The following is a 25,680-nucleotide window of genomic DNA, read 5'->3' on the forward strand; positions in this document are numbered from 1 at the left end:
TCTAAGAAGCGTAAATATGAAGAGGAGAATCGAGCTGTTAATACCGACTGGGAGGAAGAATTCGTTTTTGTGGTAAGAAACGGTAAGCCAATGTGTCTTTTGTGTCAAATTACTTTGTCACAGTTCAGGGCCAGTAATCTAAAATGCCATCGTGACACTAACCACTGCGGTTTCAACAAAGATTTTCCTGTTGGCTCTCAGTTAAGGAAAACCGAACTGAAATCACTAAAGGAAAAACTTCATGGTCAGAGTAGGGTTATGTCTATTTTTACCAAGGAAGCAGATTTGACAACCAAAGCTGGCTTCATCTTGGTTTTTAATATTGCAAAAGCAAAACAGCCTTACATAGAGGGAGAGTTTATTAAGAAGAACATGGCACAAGTTATTTCTGTTTTAGAACCCGAAAATAAAAACTGCAGAAACTGATCAACGAAATGCCCGCTGCTAGACACACAATAGAGAGGCGAGTTTCTGTTATTAGTGCGGATATTTTAAATAATTTACAAAATATCTAAGCGAGTGCTCAGCAGTAAGTCTGGCTCCGGACGAGTCGACTGATATCAAAGGTAAACCACAACTACCTATATTTGTGAGGTATGTGTCAAAGGACTTGCAGGTGGTGGAAGAACTTTTAGACCCGGTTACTTTGAAGGATACTACTCATGTTTGTGACATTAAAGAAGCCCTGGATGGTGTTTTACGGAAAAACTCAGTGCCTATCGATAATATTGTCAGCATTGCTACCGATGGTGCACCCTCTATGACTCGCACTAAACAAGGGCTTATAGGGCTGTTAAGTGTTGACACATCATTTCCTGATTTCCTACCTGTACATTGTATTATTCACAGAGAACATTTAGCAGCAAAATATTTTCAGTACCCGCACATTATGCAGGTAGTTCTAAGAATTGTGAACTGTATTCGTTCATGTACCAAAACACACCAACAGTTCAAATTTTTATAGAAGATATGAACAATGATGAGCTTCCTGATGATGTATCTTGGTACCGCTTAGTAAGATGGCTATCAGTAAGCAATGTTCTTGACAGATTTTTTTAAATTACTTGATCCAATCAAACAGTTTATGGGAGGAAAATCATTCCCTGAACTTAATGACCCCCAGTGGTTGTTAAATTTGGCTTTTGTTACAGATGTGGTCCAGCATTTAAAAACGCTAAACTTATCTTTACAAGGAAGACAGTGCTTTGAGCGGGAGAGTGTGTCAGTGAGCTGGTGTAGTGAGATGAAGCCAGTCGCATTCACGTGCAAGTAGTATCGACACTCGCTACTGCCTATATGTGAACGCGACTGGCTTCACCTTACGACACTGGCTCACTGACACACACTCCCGTTCAAAGCAATATCTTCCCTGTAAAGATATGTCTTAATTGGCCCAGGCTGTATTTAGCTTTCATAGCAAGTTGAAATGTTTTGGGAAAGACCTTCAGACTGAAATATTTTCTCACTTCAAATGTTTGAAGAAAATTACTGAACGCCTTCCTGACGTTCAGGTGGAAACTGAAGATTACATGAGTAAAATGTCTGGACTTGCTGAAGAAATCAATGGCAGAGTTAATAATTTGCGATCACTTAAACTTTCATTTTCATTCCTGGAAAATCCTTTCTCTGTTGATGTTGTGGACGATGGCAGTCCTGTTTCATCACCAATAACAAAGGATACAGCAGCTCTAGAGTTGGAGCTACAAGAACTGCAAGAGGACGAAGGACTAAAAGGACTCAAACAAAGTAGCATTTCTACCATAGAATTTTGGAAGAATGCTCCAGAAGAAAAATACGCACTAACAAAACAGTGTGCCAAAAGATTAATTTCAATCTTTGGGACTACTTATGTGTGGTGGTGGTGGTGGTGGTGGTGGTGATTATTGTTTTAAGAGGAAGTACAACTAGGCAACCATCCTCTATATAACACTAATCAGAGGGAAAAAATGGAAGGGATCCGACACTTCGAAAAATGAAGATATCGGCCATAGGAAGACAAGAGCTACGAAGGGCGTGAAAAGGAAAGACTCCCTAGCCCTCGCAAACCTAATAGCGTCGTGGTCGGAAAAGAACAAGAGTTGACCAAGTGAGGTCGGATAGGATAGATGAAAGTGAGGAGCCTGGCACAAGTAAGTGAAAGCAATGCCAGGACTCAGCTGAGGGCTCCGTGGTCGGCAACCCACGCTCCAAAGTTCAGAGCCCCTGGGGCCTACTTGTGTGTGTGAATCACTGTACTCAACGATTAAATTCATTAAATCTAAATATTGATCTGAACTAAGTGATGAACATTTAAGTAAACTTGTGCGAACTGCGCTTACGATTATCAGCCAGATTAAAAAAAAAAAAAAAAAAAAAATCTAACAGCAAAAATACACTCAAAAAAGCACTTCTCAAAAGTAAAATCCCATTCCTTGATGTGTACCTGAAAAATAATATTCGGTGCAGTGTAGAAAATAAATGTTCCTTCATGTGTCTTCATTTTATAAACCATTTTCTAAACATGCTCCCAATTTTTTGTCTCCTAACTTTGCGTCTCCCAGAAGTAAGGTTAGTGGCCACCCCTGGACTATATCTTAACAGACTTCGAATTCAGGAAATCTGTTAGGAATGTACGGGTTTTCTGTGGATTTTTAGATGATACAGACCAGTATCTTATCTGTAATGAACTAAGCATCTCTAGGCCTAGGGTAGAGAAAGTGAAATCTGTCTGTAAACGAATAAGGGTAGAAAATCTCCAGGACGAGGAAATTAGACAGAAGTATATGGATATGATTAGTGAGAAGTTTCAAACAGTAGACAGTAAGCAGGTTCAGGATATAGAAAGTGAATGGGTGGCATACAGGGATGCTGTAGTAGAAACAGCAAGGGAATGCCTAGGAACAACTGTGTGTAAAGATGGGAAAAGGCAAACATCATGGTGGAATGATGAAGTGAGAGCTGCTTGTAAACGTAAAAAGAAGGCTTATCAGAAATATCTCCAAACAAGGGCAGAGGCAGACAGGGATTTGTACGTAGATGAAAGAAACAGAGTGAAACAAATAGTTGTTGAATCCAAAAACAAGTCCTGGGAAGATTTTGGTAACAACCTGGAAAGGCTACTTCAAGCAGCAGGGAAACCTTTCTGGACAGTAATAAAGAATCTTAGGAAGGGAGGGAAAAAAGAAATGAACAGTGTTTTCAGTAATTCAGGTGAACTCATAATAGATCCCAGAGAATCGCTGGAGAGGTGGAGGGAATATTTTGAACATCTTCTCAATGTTAAAGGAAATCATCCTGGTGGTGTTGCTAACAGCCAAGCTCATGGGGAGGAGGAAAATTATGTTGGTGAAATTATGCTTGAGGAAGTGGAAAGGATGGTAAATAAACTCCATTGTCATAAGGCAGCAGGAATAGATAAAATTAGACCTGAAATGGTGAAGTATAGTGGGAAGGCAGGGATGAAATGGCTTCATAGAGTAGTAAAATTAGCATGGAGTATTGGTGAGGTACCGTCAGTGTGGACAAAAGCAGTAATTGCACCTATCTATAAGCAAGGGAACAGGAAGGATTGCAACAACTATCGAGGTATCTCATTGATTAGTATACCAGGCAAAGTATTCACTGGCATCTTGGAAGGGAGGGTGCGATCAGTGGTTGAGAGGAAGTTGGATGAAATCCAGTGTGGTTTCATACCACAGAGAGGCTGTCAGGATCAGATTTTCAGTATGCGCCAGGTAATTAAAAAATGCTACGAGAGGAATAGGCAGTTGTGTTTATGTTTCGTAGATCTAGAGAAAGCATATGACAGGGTACCGAGGGAAAAGATGTTTGCTATATTGGGGGACTATGGAATTGAAGGTAGATTGTTATAATCAATCAAAGGCATTTATGTTGACAATTGGGCTTCAGTGAGAATCGATGGTAGAATGAGTTCTTGGTTCAGGGTATTTACAGGGGTTAGACAAGGCTGTAATCTTTCACCTTTGCTGTTCGTAGTTTACATGGATCATCTGCTGAAAGGTATAAAATGGCAGGGAGGGGTTCAGTTAGGTGGAAATGTAGTAAGCAGTCTGGCCTATGCTGACGCCTTGGTCTTAATGGCAGATTGTGCCAAAAGTCTGCAGTCTAATATCTTGGAACTTGAAAATAGGTGCAATGAGTGTGGTGTGAATATTAGCCTCTCAAAGACTAAATTGATGTCAGTAGGTAAGAAATTCAACAGAACTGAATGTCAGATTGGTGATACAAAGCTAAAACAGGTCGATAATTTCAAGTATTTAGGTTGTGTGTTCTCCCAGGATGGTAATATGGTGAGATTGAATAAAGGTGTAGTAAAGCTAATGCAGTGAGCTCGCAGTTGCGATCAGCAGTATTCTGTAAGAAGGAAGTCATCTCCTAGACGAAACTATCTTTACACCGGTCTGTTTTCAGACCAATTTTGCGTTACGGGAGCGAAAGCTGGGTGGACTCAGGATATCTTATTCATAAGTTGGAAGTAACAGACATGAAAGTAGCAAGAATGATTGCTGGTACAAACAGGTGGGAACAATGGCAGGAGGGTACTCGGAATGAGGAGATAAAGGCTAATTTAGGAATGAACTCGATGGGTGAAGCTGTACGCATAAACGTGCTTTGGTGGTGGGGTCATATGAGGCGAATGGAGGAGGATAGGTTACCTAGAAAATAATGCACTCTGCTATTAAGGGTAAGAGAAGTAGAGGTAGACAAAGGCGGCAATGGTTAGACTCGGTTTCTAATGATTTAAAGATGAGTGGTATAGAACTAAATGAGGCCACAACACTAGTTGCAAATCGTGGATTGTGGCGACGTTTAGTAACTTCACAGAGGCTTGCAGACTGAACGCTGAAAGGCATAACAGTCTATAATGTATGTCTGTAATGTTTCAGTATTTTGAGTTGGATCCGCTGATTATTTTAAATTCATATTCGATTCATTCTTCATCTCGTTTTGAATTCTGGTCAGTGGGTGAATTTTGGACTTAAATTGTCATTACATTTCGTCTCATTTAATACTATTAGGGGCAATGACGTACATGTTAGGCCCCTTTAAACAACACGCATCATCATCATCATCATCATCATCACAATCATCATCAAATGCAGTGCTTTTTTTGTCCAGCTATCAGAGGATATTATTTTAATGTGTTACTGAGCTAGCAAGTTTTTACCAGTAACTACAGTACAGTATATGACATGCGCGCAAGCACACGTTGACAAGTTCGCTTGGTAGCCATGGTCGTATCAATGTCACTTCTAGATGCTGCCACTCCCTGTTTTACTGATTTTAGTCCCAGTGATAGAAAATTTATTTTTTACAATCTAAATGTTTGTTGGCAGGTTTTTAGATGTGGTAGTATACAATTCCTAATCATTAGAGTGCATGCCAAAAGCATGGGTTCAGCACAATCTTCTCCACGGTGCTTATATAGAAAGAGTGTATATAATGTAGTTCATGATGATTCGTCTGTCGAATAGGGATGTTAATAAGGTTATACTACTCCAACTTTGACAACTTACAACTTATGTGGACGATACCTTTGTAAATCTAGGTGAACGTTCCACAGATGCACAGTCTACCCTTGACAAACTTAACAGTTTAGACCAAGAAATCAGATTTACTTTAGAATCGGAGACAAATAATTTTATAAATTTTTTTGATTTAACAATCGTCTTTTACATACAATATTTACAAAAATCCAACTCAAACAGCCAGTACATAAGGAATGACTCATCACACACTCAAGCTCATAAAACTGCTACATATAACAGTCTGGTAGACCACGCATTTAAGATACCAATGTCAAAAAAGAACTTAAACAAAGAGCTCAGTATAATTCGTTCTGTAGCTGAAAGCAATAGATTCAAAGAAGCCCTCATTGAGAGAATAATTCATAAGTGTTGGCATCGCCCTAACACTACCCTATTAAGAAATAAATCCAAAGCTGACATTTTTTCAACATTCACTTTTAACACTGAACCAGTAACGTTTTCGAAAGAGAAACTTGAAAATATCCTTCAGAACTAGTATTAGAAGTATTGAAAATCTTGCGTAACTCTACCTCAGTAAACAAGAGTAATGTTTTTCACAAATCCAGAGTATACAGATTCTGCTGTCAAGACAGCAACAGTTCGTACCTGGGACAAACAGGGTGGAATTTCAAGATCAGATGTGCAGAACACGTCAGTGCCGTCAGATATAATAAGTTCTCAGCAGTAGGCAAGCATATGAAAGATTTGAACATCAATTTCACTGAAATTGAACAGAATCTTGCAGTACTACAAGTTCTAAACAAAGGTCCTTTGCTAGATATCATTGAGAGTTGTCATATTCACCTAGGCCGATATTTCAATTCAGGCTTAAACCTCAATGACATATCTGAAAAACCAAAAATATTACTTGATTTTCTGATTGACTTTTTTGGATTAGAAAAATCTCCAATAGCACATTCGTTTTTCAAAGTATACACAATACGTTTTCATGCCATGCACATTCGCTGCATCACCCTACCTTAAACTCCCCTCCTCTTCCTTTCCCCTCCCCTGCCCCTACTTCAGTTCCCTCCTACCACCTCCCCTGATTCTCCTTCTTCCCCTTCTCCTCCCCCTCCTAACCACAATTCACAGCACGTATGCATCTCATTGTCTTATTGCACTCAGTGTCTTCTCTAACATACACCACAACACACGGCGCCAGAGGTGAGTCTCATATTTTCAATTCAATTTTTAGGGTATGATTCCTTCTTTCCACTTTTCTAACTTCACCCTTTTCTTCTTTGCTTCAGGTCCCGTATTCAACTAAGAGCACCTCCTAGGACCTGGTACAGAAAATGCTGTCCTTTTCACCTAACATTAACTTTTACAAAATTACACTAAGACTTAAACTCGCAGAAGAATTATTCCATGTAGGCCAGCTTCAGCCAAAAGACGTCAATAGGAGCTTTCAATTAGAGAAGACATGTATTTTATCTCTGAATAGTGACACAAGTCTTTTCACACTTTGAAAATTGATAACGCAAAATCAGATTTGGAAACTTCAAAGTTCCTTTCAGGCTTATAGATAAATATATCTTAAAGTGTTACGTCGTGATTTAAGAAGGAATGTTACATTTTTAATCTGGTACTGTTCCAGTTCACTCTCACGAACTATAAGTATTTGTATAATAAACAATTTGAGACTGATATTCCACTTGAACTCAAGTTCCTTACGATTTCAAAAGAAAACTTTCATAATATTACTTGGTGATTCAAGACTTGGTGTTATGTTTTTAAATTTTTTTAAAACTTAGTGTTGTAATAAGGTGATACTCATTTTAACTTTCAGTCCATTTAATCACTTAATATGGCTATATTGGTCCTGTGCTTTGTTTTGTATGTCTCGTCTAGAGAAGACGTGTACTTGATCTTTGAACAGTGATACAAATTCTTTTCATACATTGAATTTTGGCAACACAAAGTTAAAGTTCTGATCAGGTTTATAGATTAAATTTCTAATTGTCACATCTTGTTATAAGAAGAAATTTTACACTTTCCACAAGTTAAGAGCATATAATCAACATTTTCAGAATTATTATTGAACACCTTAAGTTCCTTATGATCTAAAGAGAGCTATCTTAAAAAACGTTATGCAGTGATTCAAGAAATGGTGTTATACTTTTAATTAATCTGTAACTTAGTGTTGTAAGAAGTGATCTTTCATCACGTTAATTCATTTACAATTTAGTCACATGTATGTCATTGTTTTTCTAAGTTTTTTGGCTGATGCAGAAAAAACATTTAAACTAGTTCCATTAATTAAAATTTTGTGGTTTAAATATTATAGCATTGTTTTGTATTGAAAAGGTGGATCCATTAGTTTGTTCCTATTCTATTCTCGGTTCAATATGGATACACATTGTTCTTAAATTTGAATGTTTGAAGGTGCCAGATATTGGCCCAGTGTTAATTTTATGCAGAATGTAATTTGTTACATCATCAGTGAATTCTCATGAACCAATGTGTCTTAAAAAGTATCTCATTATGAACAGTTAAATCATATAGCGTTAAACACTGCTTGTTTCACAGTTCATTTTGTCGATGCCATTCTAGAGGACTGTTATGCATTCTTATACCTTTGAGGTGTTTCCTCAGTTATTGCATACTTCTGTTTCAGGTTAACTTGATTCATGTAGCATCTACTTGCAAAAATGCAGCAGATGAGAAGCTACGTCAGTCAATACGTCGGTTTGCTGATATTTATGGAAGTCCTGCAGCTATTATTCTTATATCTGGAGATATAAACTTTGCTGCTGATATCACTGACCTTAGACATCGGTAGGTATTTACCAGTAACTTGAAACAACTTTGTGCCACGTGGGTAGTTCTTAAAACATCCATTCCTCTCCCAATCAAACTTTGCCAAAATGAAACAGTCATAGAATAATATAGTTTAGAAGTACTTTGTCGAAGAATGTGAATTAATGAGGATGCAGCTGATCTTTGTGTAGGGCGCAGTGTATGAAGAAGTGGAGTTTATCATTTTCTAATTTTAGTTTGTCCGTGTCTCTCAATTTTCTCGTCACATACTGTACAGTGACTGCATTTATCGTTGCATATGTAACTAATCTTAATCCTGCCAGGCTGAGATGGTAGAGCACCAAGGTCTTGTTACTTGTTCAAAATGTGATTGCGCTCCATTGAGGTGCTGCTGATGTTCGTTTATAGCAGCGGGTAGAAGACACAAGGGTGAGCAGCAGGCACATCAGCAAACAGAGTAGTCGCCACATGTCTCAAAACTGACAGGGCTAGATGTACTTTAGAGAAGAATTTGTGGGCACTCTAAATACGAAATCAATCGAGCAAATTTATGATGAAATGTGTTCGATTGTTTGGGAGCTAAGTGATACTAGAGCAAAAGTAGCCACTGTATCACCAAGGACTGTTCGACCGATTAACTGAGTAATCATATATTTAGCATGCTACTGTACCCGGTGACAGAGCCAGATGTCTGAGCAATGGACATAAACAACTAATAGTTCCTGGCATGACCAAATGCAGTTGTATTTTAAACACACAGTATAAAATCTCACTAATTTTATTGCAAATGTGCACTACTACTGCGTCATTATGAAACTGACCTTTAGATTGGTCCTGTTCAGAACTTCTTAAGTCATTTCTTCCATCAAGACTTCAAAACAATTGCCTTTATAAGTTCCTCTACGTGTTTTTTTTTTTTTTTTTTTGACAGTATGACAAGATATTTCAAGATTAACTCCCTGTGGGTGGGGGACACAAATGAAAAATCCACCCATGGGATCCCCTGCCTGTTGTAAGAGGCGACTAAAAGGGCTGACCTAGGCACGGAAATGGATTGTGACCTTTGTACCATGTGTTGTACCCCGTGTGGTTAGGACGGGCTGAATACATCCATGGGTAACCTGTCGTAGAAGGCAACTAAAAGGGTCACGTGGCCATCGTTCCCCACTTTATTAATGTTTTTTCAAGATTAACTCCCTGATGTGTGATTACAGTCGGAAGACCGACAGTATACAATAATAAAGTTTTATTATGAATCCACCTGTTCAATACATTATAATGTTATTACATTTAAAATAACTTTTTAACTAATGAATAATCAATACGGATTAAAACATGAGATTAGTCACTTGCAAGACCGACAGTATCCCAAAAATCAAGTCTGGTTGGAGCGCCATGTATCTAGCAGTAGTATCCGCCTCAAAACGCAGATCCCTGCACAGCCGAATGCCAGAAGGACATATCATTACTAATTATTTTAAATTTTTTTACCTATCCTTATTACTCTGTGCAGGTGATTTGAGGAAGGGAGTCCTAGTGCTCATTGCCTCAGTCAGCCCGTGTTAGGAATCGTCTAACATCAGACCCCGGGCTATACCTGCTATGATCAGGTGGGTATTGCCTTGGCAGCTTGGTTCGGCTACAGAGGCCCCTGATTGGAGTGGATGGCATTTGGGGAGGATGTTTCCGGGCATGGCTGGAAACAATCGTCTACAGTCTGCCCAGGGAGGTCCGCCACCCTAGTCTTTAGCTTTTGATTCCCTTAGGGGGGCAATCCCCTGGGAACAAGCGCAATGTCAAGACATGGGATCAAGCTTCCCCAGGTTTCTGGTTGTAACCAGAACTGATGGGCAAGATTTTAATCTTTCCCAGGCGAAAACCTATGTATGGGCTACCTGTCCGTATTCTTACACAATACTTCAAAATTTTACCAGTTCTGTGAGTTCAAATAGTAACACGAATAGTCAACAGATGACATAAGCTGCACCTACAAACATTTTGAAGCCGAATTATGGCGTTGCGATTATATTACGCACATTTCTTTGTGAGTTATCAGCTGAGTTTGTTGATCGTGCAGTGATTGCGGAATACTGTGGTTCACATTTTCTGGATTTTCCCCCCATTTTTGGAAAAATAGTTCAAAGGAATCTAATTGCAAGTGGTGGGATAGTTAATGAAAGTGGCAGCAAAGTGTCAGAATTGTCATTTAGCAACAGTGAAGGTCAATCTCCTGATATTTTTTGTGGCAGCGGCATGGATGTAAGAGCGGCCCAAGTGATCATACAGACAATAGTGCATATGCACTAGGCGCTCCCGGGACTGACGTGAGTAATTTTGATCTGGCCCATCAACTAGGATTCCAGTGTATAATATTTAGTGAGGGACTATTATAACATCATACTTTGATCAAGATACTGAGCTGCTAGAATATTTTTCATATCTTTGATGAGATTTTGAGATAATTACGAATGAAACTTGTATTCAGGGAAACACAAATAAGAAGAAAGCAATACCCCAGACTAAAAGTGCAAGAATTGCATCATGGATTTCCCCATGTGTTTCAGACCTGGAAACATTTATTGATGTGGTGATTAGGATTCTTCTTATTTTTCTTCCTATTGTGCTGTCTCTTCCGTGTGGTATTTATTCAGTGAACAATTATTATTATTATTATTATTATTATTATTATTATTATTATTATTGTTGTTGTTGTTGTTGTTGTTGTTGTTGTTCATCTGTCTTGTATTTTGTCAGTGAATTGTGATTACTTTCTTTCTTCTTCATACAGTCCCTTTTCCAGATTCTCTTTGGGTATTAGTAAAATTATTCAGTGACACTTGTGCCTTTTTTGTAGTGACAAATTCTCATAAAATAATAAAAATTAGTTCCTGGAGCACATCAGTGTTGAAATTCAGCGAAACCCAAAATATATGTTCTTATATATGAATGCAAACTTTAGGGTACTTTCAGCAGTATTTACATCAAATTACTTTTTCCGAAATTACCCTTCACGCACAGCCGCAAAAATCTCCGCCCGCAAACGGTTAAGTTGGTGAAGTCTTATCTTGTTCAATTCACACATTGAAGTTGTCTACGGTAAACTTGAAGAATTAAAGAAAATGTGCAACGGTAGCTTGTTATTGAAGACAACTACTGCAGTTCAGGCTTATAAGTTACTCAAGTACGACCTCTTTGGCGAAATCCCCGTCACAGTGGAAGAGCACAAAACCTTAAATCTGGTTCGTGTAGTTATCTTCCACCGTGATGCCATTCTGAACACTTATTGATGGAAGACGTGAAGCACCTTGGTGTGACACGTCCAGCGCATTATTCGTAAAGTCAGTGGTGAAGAGATTGCCATGGGTGCGTCAATTTCCTTCAAATTGTCAGTGTCGCCAGAGAAAGTCATGGTTACAACCTATTGTTGCGATGTGAGGCCGTAAGTTCCACCTCCCATGCGGTGCTGTTACAGGGTTCCCAGTGACCAGGAAAGTCAGGGTAAGTCAGGGATTGTCAGCGAATTACAAAATTGTCAGGGAATTTTTTTTTAAATTGGCGTACATCAGGGAAAGTCAGGGAAGCTGACTCAAATGTGTTACGTGTCAGGTATTATTATTTATTTAGCATATGGCTAATACATCACATTACATATAAGTACAGTAGTAGCACATAATATTTACAATTTGAAGTATTTCTTATAAAATTGTACAAAACTATTGTATTTTAATTCTCCTAGTCAATACACATATTTTTTATGTCCAATTAAGACGAAACGTTACATATAAATAGATAAGATATGTTTTGACCCAGCATAAGCAGTTTGGCCTATGCTGACGACTTGGCCTTAATGGCAGACTGTGTCGAAAGCCTGCAGTCTAATATCTTGGAACTTGAAAATTGGTGCAATGAGTATGGTATGAAAATTAGCCTCTCGAAGACTAAATTGATTCACAATTAAGTATTTATTTATTTTCCACCTAGTCGATACAATGATTGCTTAAGGCAATTTTTAATGGTCAAAAGTGGTACATGTTTCGTATATTATCAACATCTTCAGCCACATAACACTGTTTAGATGAAAAATATATAAAATTGACAAAGTAATGACACTTCCTCTAAAGCATTACTTTGTCAATTTTATATATTTTTCATCTAAACAGTGTTATGTGGCTGAAGATGTTGATAATATACGAAACATGTACCACTTTTGACCATTAAAAATTGCCTTAAGCAATCATTGTATCGACTAGGTGGAAAATAAATGAATACTTAATTGTGAATCTATTGAAGTGCGATACGGACCATGAAGCTGATTTTATGTAAAGACTAAATTGATGTCGGTAGGTAAGAAATTCAACAGAATTGAATGTCAGATTGGTGATACAAAGCTAGAACAGGTCGATCATTTCAAGTATTTAGGTTGTGTGTTCTCCCAGGATGGTAATATAGTAAGTGAGATTGAATCAAGGTGTAGTAAAGCTAATGCAGTGAGCTCGCAGTTGCAATCAGCAGTATTCTGTAAGAAGGAAGTCAGCTCCCAGACGAAACTATCTTTACTTCGGTCTGTTTTTAGACCAATTTTGCGTTATGGGAGCGAAAGCTGGGTGGACTCAGGATATCTTGTTCATAAGTTGGAAGTAACAGACATGAAAGTAGCAAGAATGATTGCTGGTAAAAACAGGTGGGAACAATGGCAGGAGGGTACTCGGAATGAGGAGATAAAAGCTAATTTAGGAATGAACTCGATGGATGGAGCTGTACGCATAAACCAGCTTCAGTGGTGGGGTCATGTGAGGCGAATGGAGGAGGATAGGTTACGTAGGAGAATAATGGACTCTGCTATGGAGGGCAAGAGATGTAGAGGGAGACCAAGACGACGATGGTTAGACTCGGTTTCTTGATCTTATCTTTGATGTTTGTGTGTTCTAAATGATCCATATATATGTTCGCCAGAATACTCGAGGACGGTGCTCCCATAACTAAACCTGTTTGTTGGTAGATTTTATTCTCAAAAATGAAATAATACCTGCCAACTTTCCTGATTTAGGCGGGAGACTCCAGATTTTAGACAGTTTTTCCCGCCTTCCGATTTTTCTATTATTTCTAGCGATTTAAGCTTATTTTTGCTGAACTACAAACATATTTTATTTTTAAATCCCGCTTCAGCTTTTTGACACCAGTGGCCAGAAGTCTTTCACTCATTGGCTGCTTTCAAATGAAATATTGACGTTTATTAATGCAAGAAATGTACGCGAATGTGCGATGTTTATTGAAACCTGTTTATCACGACGCGTATATCGATTATATATATGTCGATTCCCATAGGGAATTATGCGTATATCGATTGTCAGTCTCTCGTTCCCGCGTGCTATGTTCGTGTTCGTTCACATCAGTGTAGTTGATTCTAGAGACTAGTCGCTAGATATGGAGTCTCTTTTCATAATTTAGTGACAGAATTTCAATGATATCGACTAGTGACATTTATAGAGATTTTAGGAGCCATTTGGATACATTTCTGACTAATTTTAATTTATATCAATATAAATAAGAGTTTTGTCTGTACATTGTCCAGAATTTTAAAAGAATGATATTTCCGTACCGGTCGTGACCACAATAACAAGGGGAAATGCACGTTTTAATTTTCCGTAATTGTGTGTGTGTGTGTGTGTGTGTGTGTGTGTGTGTGTGTGCGCGTGCGCGTGCGCATGCTCATCACGAGAAAAGGGCAGAAGAGAATTTAATGAAAATCGGTAGGCCTATATAACACCCGAGAATTAGTCGCTACAATCTAGGCCATAAATAATTGTATTCACTCTGAGTGAAATGGTAGTTTAAGGGAAGGCCTAAAATTCAATTCGCAAATATTTGTTATTATTGGCCCTATCGATAAATATTACAGAACTTAAGTTACATATTATTAAATTTCCTATCATTTATGTCATACATTTTTACTGTACTGGCTATGATAACAGAGATATTCATGAATTTGTATTTTTTTTTGCCGAGTCATATCAGCACCGAGGTACAAGAAAATGGGTGAACAGAATTTTATGTAAAGTCAGGAAATAAGGAACTAAGTCTACTTTATTCACCCTGTTCAAAATGGTATTTTAATAATAATAATAATAATAATAATAATAATAATAATAATAATAATAATAATAACTATAATAACAATAATAATAACAACTTATCTTATTGGTCATATTGAAAAGTACTACATAACAAAGGTTGTAAAGAACGCAATTTCCAATTGTTCGTCTTATTCAGTTTTACCGTACCGACTATAATAATATTGGTGGTGATGGTGATTAAATTGTGAAGATGATAATAAGAATGAGAAAAAAGTCATGAAGGAATGATCACTTAAATAGTAACACAAGAGGGTCATGAAAGGAAGGACAACTCACTTTACATTAGATGCTCTGATATCACAGAGTCTGAAGAAAACTAAATATAGAAAGCTCATAAAATTGATCAATAACATTACATTGACCATTGTTTGTTGTGATGTGCTTTGTGTATTCTGCTGCCATTTATCTTGGATAGACGGGATTACTGCTGCATACAGAATTAAGGAGTGTACTTACTAGTTCTACAGAAACAAGAATTGTAGACATCGACATGGATCTCTTGATAATGTCGCTATCAAATCATGTGTTGTTTCAGCAGAAACAGTAAAGACTGAGGCGGGGATTGAAAGTGGAAAGTCGGTACACTCTGTTACTTAATTTAATAAAGATGAAGTGGCAAAGCAGAAATGTTATGGGAGTTTAACGTTGTTGCTAGTAAATGCAAGAGAAGTTCATGTGCAGATATACGTAATACATTCAAACTTATGTTCCCAGATAGTGCAATTACATCGAAATTCACATTTGGTGAAAGTAAGTGTTCTTACGTGATTAATCATGGTATTGCACCACATTTCAGTGAGTTATTAAGGATACGTTTATGTTGCAGCTTCTCTGCTGGCACATGGATGCTCATCCTAGCATGTCGCTGCTGACTATAGCCAGGCTGATCGCCATGGAGCTTTTACCCTGCCGCAGTCTCGTGTTCACGCTGCTGGCTGCTCTTAGTTGTACTCAAAAATTCTAAACAGCGGAACTGGGCGATAAGGCTGTTTTGTATGTTACATAATGTGATTATAGATATAGAGGGGCTGAAAACTTGGACTACGAAGTCATACTTCCAAGAACTACCCCATCAGTGACGAACAGCACAGCTCCAGCTGAAGTTTTTGAAATGCGGAATATATTGACACATTTCTTCAACGAGCGAGTCACAGTTTTGTTGGCGAGTGTATCTTACAATAATTTAGTGTATTGAATGTGTAATAAAAAGTGTTAAATGCATCGCCTGGAGTTTCAGTTCTTTTCTACTGCGGGGGTTGATTGAAGAATGAAGTTACAAAATATGCTTCATTTCATAATTTAATTGTGTACTTTGGAATAAGGTAAAATAATGCATGTGGAGTACCTCATTTTCACTTTTGTTAGTACTCCTAAACAAGATGTATTTACACATTTACAAAATAACTGTCTAACTTTCCGTGAAAAATGAGGAACTTCATATAAATAACCTGCTTGTAATTATATAGGTTCGCTAAATTGCAATAATAAAAAAAAAAGGTTGATATACTCGTTCCACATTCTTTTGCCACTTCATTCCATAGTTTGATGATTATGATGCTTGCTGTTTAAAGCATGCTAACAGCTAGGTCATCGGCCCCGGATGGTACAAGATGAGACGAAATGAATTAAAAGTTATAATTAACCCACTGACTAGGATTGGAAAAATGATAATGATGAGCAAAATGATTATGAATTTAAAATAATCAGTGGATCTTATTCGCAATGCCATACTTTCCTCTAAATTTGAAAAGAGTAAAATGTAATAAAATTGAATAAGGCACTGACATACAGTAGAAGTAAAATTATATATTTAATTCAAATTAAAAACAAATAGTTGTTGAATCCAAAAAGAAGTCATGGGAAAATTTTGGTAATAACCTGGAAAGGCTAAGTCAAGCAGCAGGAAAACCTTTCTGGACAGTAATAAAGAATCTTAGGAAGGGAGAGAAAAAGGAAATGAACAGTGTTTTGAGTAATTCAGGTGAACTCATAATAGATCACAGGGAATCACTGGAGAGGTGGAGGGATTATTTTGAACATCTTCTCAATGTAAAAGAAAATCATTATGGTGGTGTTGCAAACAGCCAAGCTCATGGGGAGAGGAAAATAATGTTGGTGAAATTATGCTTGAGGAAGTGGAAAGGATAGTAAATAAACTCCATTGTCATAAGGCAGCAGGAATAGATAAAATTAGACCTGAAATGGTGAAGTATAGTGGGAAGGAAGGGATGAAGTGGCTTCATAGAGTAGTAAAATTAGCGTGGAGTGTTGGTAAGGTACCTTCAGATTGGACAAAAGCAGTAATTGCACCTATCTATAAGCAAGGGAACAGGAAGGATTGCAACAACTATCGAGGTATCTCATTGATTAGTATACCAGGCAAAGTATTCACTGGCATCTTGGAAGGGAGGGTGCGATCAGTGGTTGAGAGGAATGTGCTTTCAGACCACAGAGAGGCTGTCAGGATCAGATTTTCAGTATGCGCTACGGGAGGAATAGGCAGTTGTGTTTGTTCCATAGATCTAGAGAAAGCATATGACAGGGTACCGAGGGAAAAGAAGTTTGCCATACTGGGGGACTATGGAATTAAAGGAAGATTATTAAAAGCAATCAAAGGCATTTATGTTGACAATTGGGCTTCAGTGAGAATTGATGGTAGAATGAGTTCTTGGTTCCGGGTACTTACAGGGGTTAGACAAGGCTGCAATCTTTCACCTTTGCTGTTCGTAGTTTACATGGATCATCTGCTGAAAGGTATTAAGTGGCAGGGAGGGATTCAGTTAGGTGGAAATGTAGTAAGCAGTTTGGCCTATGCTGACGACTTGGTCTTAATGGCAGACTGTGCCGAAAGCCGGCAGTCTAATATCTTGGAACTTGAAAATAGGTGCAGTGAGTATGGTATGAAAATTAGCCTCTCGAAGACTAAATTGATGTCCGTAGGTAAGAAATTCAACAGAATTGAATGTCAGATTGGTGATACAAAGCTAGAACAGGTCGATAATTTCAAGTATTTAGGTTGTGTTTTTTCCCAGGATGGTAATATAGTAAGCGAGATTGAATCAAGGTGTAGTAAAGCTAATGCAGTGAGCTCGCAGTTGCGATCAGCAGTATTCTGTAAGAAGGAAGTCAGCTCCCAGACGAAACTATCTTTACATCGGTCTGTTTTCAGACCAACTTTGCTTTACGGGAGCGAAAGCTGGGTGGACTCAGGATATCTTATTCATAAGTTAGAGGTAACAGACATGAAAGTAGCAAGAATGATTGCTGGTACAAACAGGTGGGAACAATGGCAGGAGGGTACTCGGAATGAGGAGATAAAGGCTAATTTAGGAATGAACTCGATGGATGAAGCTGTACGCATAAACCGGCTTCGGTGGTGGGGTCATGTGAGGCGAATGGAGGAGGATAGGTTACGTAGGAGAATAATGGACTCTATTATGGAGGGTAAGAGAAGTAGAGGGAGACCAAGACGACGATGGTTAGACTCGGTTTCTAATGATTTAATGATAAGAGGTATAGAACTAAATGAGGCCACAACACTAGTTGCAAATCGAGGATTGTGGCGACGTTTAGTCAATTCTCAGAGGCTTGCAGACTGAACGCTGAAAGGCATAAGTCTATAATGATAATGATGTATGTATGTATGTATGTATGTATGTATGTATGTATGTATGTATGTATGTATGTATGTAAAAAATACAAAAAGATAGATAAGCACTTAGTCAGTAGCATAAAAGAGTTGTTAATGTTTGGTATAAACATAAAATGTCCATCTTCCATACTTTGTACATTGAAGTTTGGTCAGTAATTGTATAACCTGTTGATATGTTTAAATTTGTTGGGGCTAAATGTTTGCTGAATAGAATAGGGCTGTAATGTTTTAACAGGTTACTAGTAATGTTGTGATTTTTATTCAGGTGAGTAAAACCATCAATTTGTTAATCCTAGTGGTTTTTCTTATAATCACACCAGGCAAATGCTAGGACTGTACCTTAATTAAGGCCACGGCCGCTTCCTTCCAACTCCTAGGCCTTTCCTATCCCATCGTCGCCATAAGACCTATCTATCTGTGTCGCTGCGACGTAAAGCCCCTAGCAAAAAAAAAAATTCTTATAATCTGTAATGGAAAGAATAAGGATGAATATTTATGCTGGATAATTTGTAAGAGGTCTATAACCAGATAAATGTAAGAGTGTAATTTACTCTTTTTCGTGTTGCCCCTTCGAATGGGTTGATCTTGTTCTGAAAGTCTTGCCCTCACTTGTTGTGCTTCTAACTGGTGAGGTAACATTGATGTGACTAATGCTAATAGGTAGAGCGGCATTGAGGGGAGTAGCGGGACATGTTGGAGAAGCGAGGAGAGTAAATATTATTCTTGTATGCTGGGAGTTGGCTTATTCTTATTGTGAGATTGTTTGCAAATAAGTAAAGGTCTCAAATAATATGGTTCTTTTTTAGTTAAATTCTTTTAAGTTATTGCAGGGGTACTTATATTGGTCAATGTTGATATGAATGTTTTCTCGAATGTTAAGTAAGGGGCCCTTTTGTTCATATTGCAGAATCTTCAGATCGTCTATTGTCGTATAATCATGATTAAAGTCTTTGTGGTATGCACTCATGGCTGAAAAATGATTGTTTTATTGCATAAAAATATTCTGTGTATCTTATTATAAAATAAAATTCTGAACTGTTTGTTCAACGTAATCATGTTGTGTTTTTTGAAAATGTTGGTTTTTTGGTGTATGTTATTGTTTTAAAATTTAAACATGGAGAACTTCTCTTTAGGAGTAGAGTCTTTAACTATTGTGGTCTTGGGTTTGTTTCTGTTGATGATTCTATTTATGAAGGCTTTGCTAAACCCATTTTTTCTCTGCTATGGTGTCCAGCTCAATGGCTAAATGGTTAGCATGCTGGCCTTTGGTCACGGGGGTCTCCGGTTCGATTCCCGGCAGGTTCGGGAATTTTAACCATAATTGGTTAATTTCGCCGGCACGGGGGGTGGGTGTCTTCATCATTTCATTCTCATCACGACGCACAGGTTGCTTATGGGCATCAAATCAAAAGACCTGCATCTGGCGAGCCGAACTTGTCCTTGGACACTCCCGGCACTAAAAGCCATACGCCATTTCATTTCATTTCTGCTATGGTATTGATAGTACTAACCCGTTTCTTTTCAGAAGTTTGTTGTTGGTAGTTGCTTTATGTTGCACCGACACAGGTAGGTCTTATGGCGACGATGGGACATAGAAGGTCTAGGAATGGGAAGGAAGTGGCCGTGGCCTTAATTAAGGTACAACCCGAGCATTTGCCTGGTTTGAAAATGGGAAACCACGTAAAACCCTTTTCAGGGCTGCCGACAGTGGGGTTTGAACCCACTATTTTCCGGATGCGAGCTCGCAGCTGCGCGCTCCTAACCGCACGGCCAACTAGCATGGTTTTCCTGAAGTTTTTTGGGATAATTGCCTTTTTATGGCTCTGTCATGCTGTTATACTGTATGCTGTCGTTTTATGTGCACCTGGATGTAGAGAAGTCTATTTGCTAGTGTTAATGGTATGAGTTTGTTTTCTATAGTTGAGAGATACTGTGTTATTCTATTTGCATGTAATGGTTATGTCAGGATAATTAAGTGAATTATTATTTTCTGTTTCTATAGTGAATTTTATATGCGGATCCATGTTATTGAGTTATTTGAGTACGTCATCACTGCTAGTGGTGTGTAGATCTATAATAGTGAAAATATCATCTACATAACTTGTCCAGTGTCTTGTACCATCAATATTTCCGATGATGCTTGAGCGCTCTAAATGATATATATATATATTTTTTAGCTAGAATCTCTAGGCTGGTGAAACCCATAAGAAGACCTATTTGCTGATATATTCTGTTGTTGGAAGTAAAGTTATTATTAATGTAAATTTTAGAAGGAGGATAAATAGTTTAGGGAGCAATGTTTAAAGTTCAAAATGTGTATTGTTGAATGAACATAGCACAAAGAATTTAATACAGTCCTATTTGCCATACATATTACATAACTTTTAGTTTTAAAATTCCTCAGAACAGGGTATAAATAACCCAACTGACACAAAATTTCAACTCCATCAAAGGGGAGTTTCAGAATAAATTTGGTCACTTTGTAACATCACACATTGCAAGAAAAAGAGTTTCAATTTTTTTTTTTTTTTTTTTTTTTTCTGAATAGAATTCAACTAAATTCAGTGGTCAAATGAAACGTATGTTTTCTACACAAAATAGCATAACTTCAAACAGTGAGTGGAAATAGTGACGTCATGAATAATCTGTTGGGCAAGATTCTGTTTAATTTGCTGCACTTAAAAAGGCTATTACTAACATTTAAATATCTATGATGTTCTGATATTAGATGAGATGAATATTGTGAACAGTATTTATTTCTAGTTATGCAGTTTCTGATTCATGACAGTTTTCTTTAGACAATTGTCTTTTTTGCCATATCCTTGACCTAACTAACTGAGGTTTATTTCCCCAAGATCCATATTATCAAAGAATTTGTCTTTTCTACCAAAGTATTTTTGTTTCCTACTCAAGAATATTAATTACCTATCCAAGAATTTTCCCTCACTATACAAGAATTTTTTCTCACTTTACTCAAGAATTCAGCACCATTTCCTTCAAGAAGTGATAGTAAATATAGACATGGGGGACAGGACCATCACAGACTTGACGATTTAGCACTGTGGTGGTGGTGGAGATTTTACTCTAGTGTTGTTTAACAGACGAATTTTGTTTTGCAGTTATATGTATCTTACATTTTTCACCTGCAATTGCTCATCAGGCACCTTACATATACACTATTTAAATGATTTATTTGCAGAATTAGTCTAACGAAGCAACAGGATCTTACCTCTTTTTGGGGTCTGTTTGCATCTATAGTTTTACTGACGACGTTGGTCATGCGGTTAGGGGCGCACAGCTATGGGTGTGCATTTGGGAGATAGTGGATTCGAACCCCACTGTCGGCAGCCCTGAAGATGGTACTCCGTGTTTTTCATGCCAGACAAATGCTGGGGTTGTACCTTAATTAAGGCCATGGCTGCATCCTTCCCACTCCCTGCCCTTTCCTATATCATCATCGCCATAAAACCTATCTGTGTCGGTGCGATGTAAAGCAGTCTGTAAAAAAAAAAGAAAAAGAATTGTAGTTTTATCATCCTTAAATTGAGTGTTAGTTTTCACTTGATCCCATCATTTTGAACTTCAGAGTTATCCTCCAAAGCAAGTTGTTATCTGGAGTTTTATTTTAATTGTAGAGAACTCTCATTTACACTGAATGGTAGCATTCATGTACAGTTACCATTGTTGTGACTAATAGTTTTGTTACCGGGCGAGTTGGCCGTGCGCGTAGAGGCGTGCGGCTGTGAGCTTGCATCCGGGAGATAGTAGGTTCGAATCCCACTATGGGCAGCCCTGAAAATGGTTTTCCGTGGTTTCACATTTTCACACCAGGCAAATGCTGGGGCTGTACCTTAAGGCCACGGCCGCTTCCTTCCAACTCCCAAGCCTTTCCTATCCCATCGTCGCCATAAGACCTATCTGTGTCGGTGTGACGTAAAGCCCCTAGCAAAAAAAAAAAAAGAAGTTTTGTCAGAATAGCTAGGTGTCTGAGTGTATAGGAAATTATAATAGTGTTTAACGTGATGAAAAATGGAAACTATTTCTTCTTGGATTTGTCCAAGGATCAAGTATGACCTTTATTAATTTCCTTTTCCTTCCTATTTTCATCTTTAGGAGCATCTCTTGTTTGAGAACTTACTTTACTTGCTTACATATGGTAATTTGTGTATGTTCAGACGCTTTTTCTGAATCGCTTCTGTCATTTGTATGTAATTATATTACACTCTGGGTTGGAACAATGAAATGGTTAATATTGTATCTGTTTTTAAGAATCTATAGTGTTTTTTATATTATAGTGTCTATTTCTATTGCTCCTCTCTTAATTAATTTTTTAATTTAGTGGATTGTCTTATCATATTGTGGTTCTGTGTTTGTAGAAAGAAAATCCACGTAATATTGCTGCATAAGAATAATACCTCTGAAGCTCTTATCCTGTGTGCTAGTGAACACTACAACTTCTCAGAGTTGGTAGAGCCTCTCCCACATCGAGGATTTATAAAGGTACAGAATGCATGGTTGATGTAAATTACTTTCAGGAAACATCAAATATTCAAAATGGAACTAGAAAGAAAGAGCAATTTAGGAAGACAAAATTGTGACCAAAATTCACATCATGTCATGCCATACAGCATGTTTCAAAATATGCCTACATTGGCAAAAATGAACACTATTTAAATAAAGTTTACATCATACATTGTTTTTTGAACTCTCATCATATCCATTCATGAGGAATGTAAATGATAGAAAACAGTAAATAAGGAAGTTGTTTTGTATAAATCCTGTATTGAGGATACATACCTAAAACTTTGAAAATCAGTATATTTTGTATGTTTGTTAATACTTAAGATATTTGAAATGTATATACATTTCAAATATTAAATCAAGAAACTAGTGGAGAGTAGCAACTTACCAGGTGAGGTAGGTGTTAATATCCTGTGCTTGCCTGGTAGGTTTCAGATCTGTTTCCTCATTGTGTGTTTTACCTATTCTCAGCTAGTCTCTTTTGTCTAATGTTATGTTCTCTAGCCACTTCAAGCAATAATTATCTATCTGAAGTGTTTAGAAACTAGTACATTATATTATGTATTCCATAGTAGAAACTAGGACTTCTCGCTGTAAGACCTATCTGTGTCGGTGCAACGTAAAACAACTAGGAAAAAAAACTAGGACAACAAAAGGACAAAGCCAGCATCTTCCTACGCTGCTCCCTGTTCTCACCACCACCCATCCAACTTATTTTAGTTCTGTTCCCTTTCAGCCCCCAGCTTTCTTGGAGAGGAGAGTAAGCCATCTTAACATAATAAGAGAGGGGCAAGATTGCCTAATGATATTATCACTAGATTCTCACTAAGGCAGCCAAGGTTCACATTATGACCAGAGCATATGGGATTTTTGAAATGGAAAGCAACATTCCTGTGGTTCAGATTCCATTTCTATGACCATGATATTGTAACGAGGTGGTAGATAGATAAATACACCACTACTAGCATTACTCTGTGATTTGACTAACTCTAACAATCACCTACCCACAGGTGCAGGCACACAATTACACCATTTAGTGCTCTCTCTGTGTTCTCACTGTTCAGTCACACTAGTGTTTCAGTCTAACACTTATGAGCTAAAACAGTTACGTTACACAGTTCACGTACCTATGCATTGTACACTAGCCTAGGGTTAATGGTTTACATATGCACAACACAGTCACACAAATTTGTTCATGGTACAGTGTGTTCATGCTCACACATGGCAGTCTTCTGTTCACGGCCTCACATTGATCAACAACACTGTTCCATCAGTTCACACGCAGCGTTCTGTGAACTTTATGCTTTGTGTTTTTTTTTTAACGTATTGAGAGGTCAGTTTGGCTAGAAGCAGCAGTAGGAAAGATAAAGCAAAAGAAAGAACATGAAATGTGTAAACACAAGAATTGGTCAGTGTGGAGGTCGGTGTATTAGAATGGAGAGATAAAGACTCAAATATGAGATTTCAGAAGGACCTACTTCAGTTCTCTCACACTTTGATTAATATTATTCCACTTCTTGTTTCCTCATCTGTTACATAGTATAAACAAGGACAAGCATAAATATGCAAAAGGACAAAGCCAGGATCTTCCTACACTGCTTCCGGTTCTAATTATCCGTCCAATTTGTTTTAATTCCCTTCATTGAGGGAATCGCTAAGAGAACTTCAATCTTGATTTGTGAAATACAATAGAACTCTGTTATAGTGAGAGTTCATAATGGTGAAAAATTTACTCGCTATAGCTGATTGACGTTATTTTTGATTTTTTTGTAAAAGTCTGGTAAAAACCTCACATACATTAAAATCTGTGTGGAGCGGCAGTCAGTTTGTTCAACACTCACATTTTGTATATTTTCATACTACGGTTTACTCGTTAGTTATTTTTTTAATTCCAAGGCAACTGTCACCTCTTACAAGTAACACCAAGAAATAATAAAAAATGATAATAATGAAACTTAAAAATTGGTGTGAAATTTAATCACATACTCCAGGTTATTTAAAACTTAACAGGTGGGCCAAAACGACAACTACGAAAAGGATGTGGAAACCGTACGAGGTCCATGTGAACGTATTTGTTGTGGCGAAAAAGAGGTACACGATAATCACCCCCAACTCTTAGTCTGCCAAATTAACAAATTGAAGATAATAAACTAAATAAGTAACATAGTATATGCAAATTAAGGAAATGGATAGTGCCAGTAAACACGAGGTCTTTAAATTACATTTTTTTAAAGTAATGGAATAATCAAACTCTCAGAACAGTAGGAGATTTAAGATCTTAACACAGAATCATATACAGAGTTACGGGAGGCAACCCCAAGGGAAATAAAAATTTACAAGTTAATTACAATATTCATTAACCAAAGGCAAAAAGAGAATTCCCTCCAAAAACAAAAGCGACAATAACTAGCCGAAAAGCTGTCATCCCGATGAACATATTGGCGAATGCGGATGTCTTGGGTAACCTCTGACACAAAAATAAAATTTTACCTAACAATGGAAAATTACATTAAAATAAGTAAAAGGCTGAAACACAAAGAAATAGTGCTCATCCCAGAGGCTGGCATCACAAGATGGGACGGACGCCGAGCGTGTCCGCTCGCTAGGTCTGTCAGAAGTTAAAAGATCCAGAAAACAAGCTTCGTTCTTACGAAGGAGGCAGAAGCCGGAAATGGTCCACCCACCAGGTAGCGAATCAGGCAAGCGAATTTCTACTCCCGACATTCACATCCACCAATTAAAATTACCCTTATTCTTACCAATTAAAATTAATTTCATTTCCGCAGCTGAAGTTCGAGATCTTTCTGTTTCGACATGCTAATTTCATTAGCAAAACGTGACATGTGTAGGTATACGCAGCCCCACAATTTACGTTCCCAAATTTTAAATAATAATAATAATAATAATAATAATAATAATAATAATAATAATAATAATAATAATAATAATAATTGTAATAATAATAATAATAATAATAATAATAATAATATATAATATATAATATAATATATTATTATTATTATTATTATTATTATTATTATTATTATTATTATTATTATTATTATTATTATTATTATTATTT

At 37.4% G+C, this 25,680-nt stretch overlaps 1 protein-coding gene across 6 annotated transcripts in view; it reads left to right on the top strand.

Moving 5' to 3' along the window:
* The window catches only part of Marf1 (meiosis regulator and mRNA stability factor 1-like protein), an 818,555-nt gene that overhangs the window by 105,592 nt on the left and 687,283 nt on the right, over positions 1-25,680 (top strand). For all 6 annotated transcript variants that reach the window (XM_067150043.2, XM_067150047.2, XM_067150048.2 and 3 more), the window contains exons 4-5: positions 8,149-8,309; positions 22,454-22,577. In XM_067150043.2, the coding sequence (XP_067006144.2) occupies positions 8,149-8,309; positions 22,454-22,577 (285 nt within the window). The remainder of the gene's footprint in view (positions 1-8,148; positions 8,310-22,453; positions 22,578-25,680) is intronic.

The sequence above is a fragment of the Anabrus simplex genome, chromosome 6, assembly GCF_040414725.1.
Source record: "Anabrus simplex isolate iqAnaSimp1 chromosome 6, ASM4041472v1, whole genome shotgun sequence".
In the NCBI taxonomy this organism is placed as follows: Eukaryota; Metazoa; Arthropoda; class Insecta; order Orthoptera; family Tettigoniidae; genus Anabrus; species Anabrus simplex.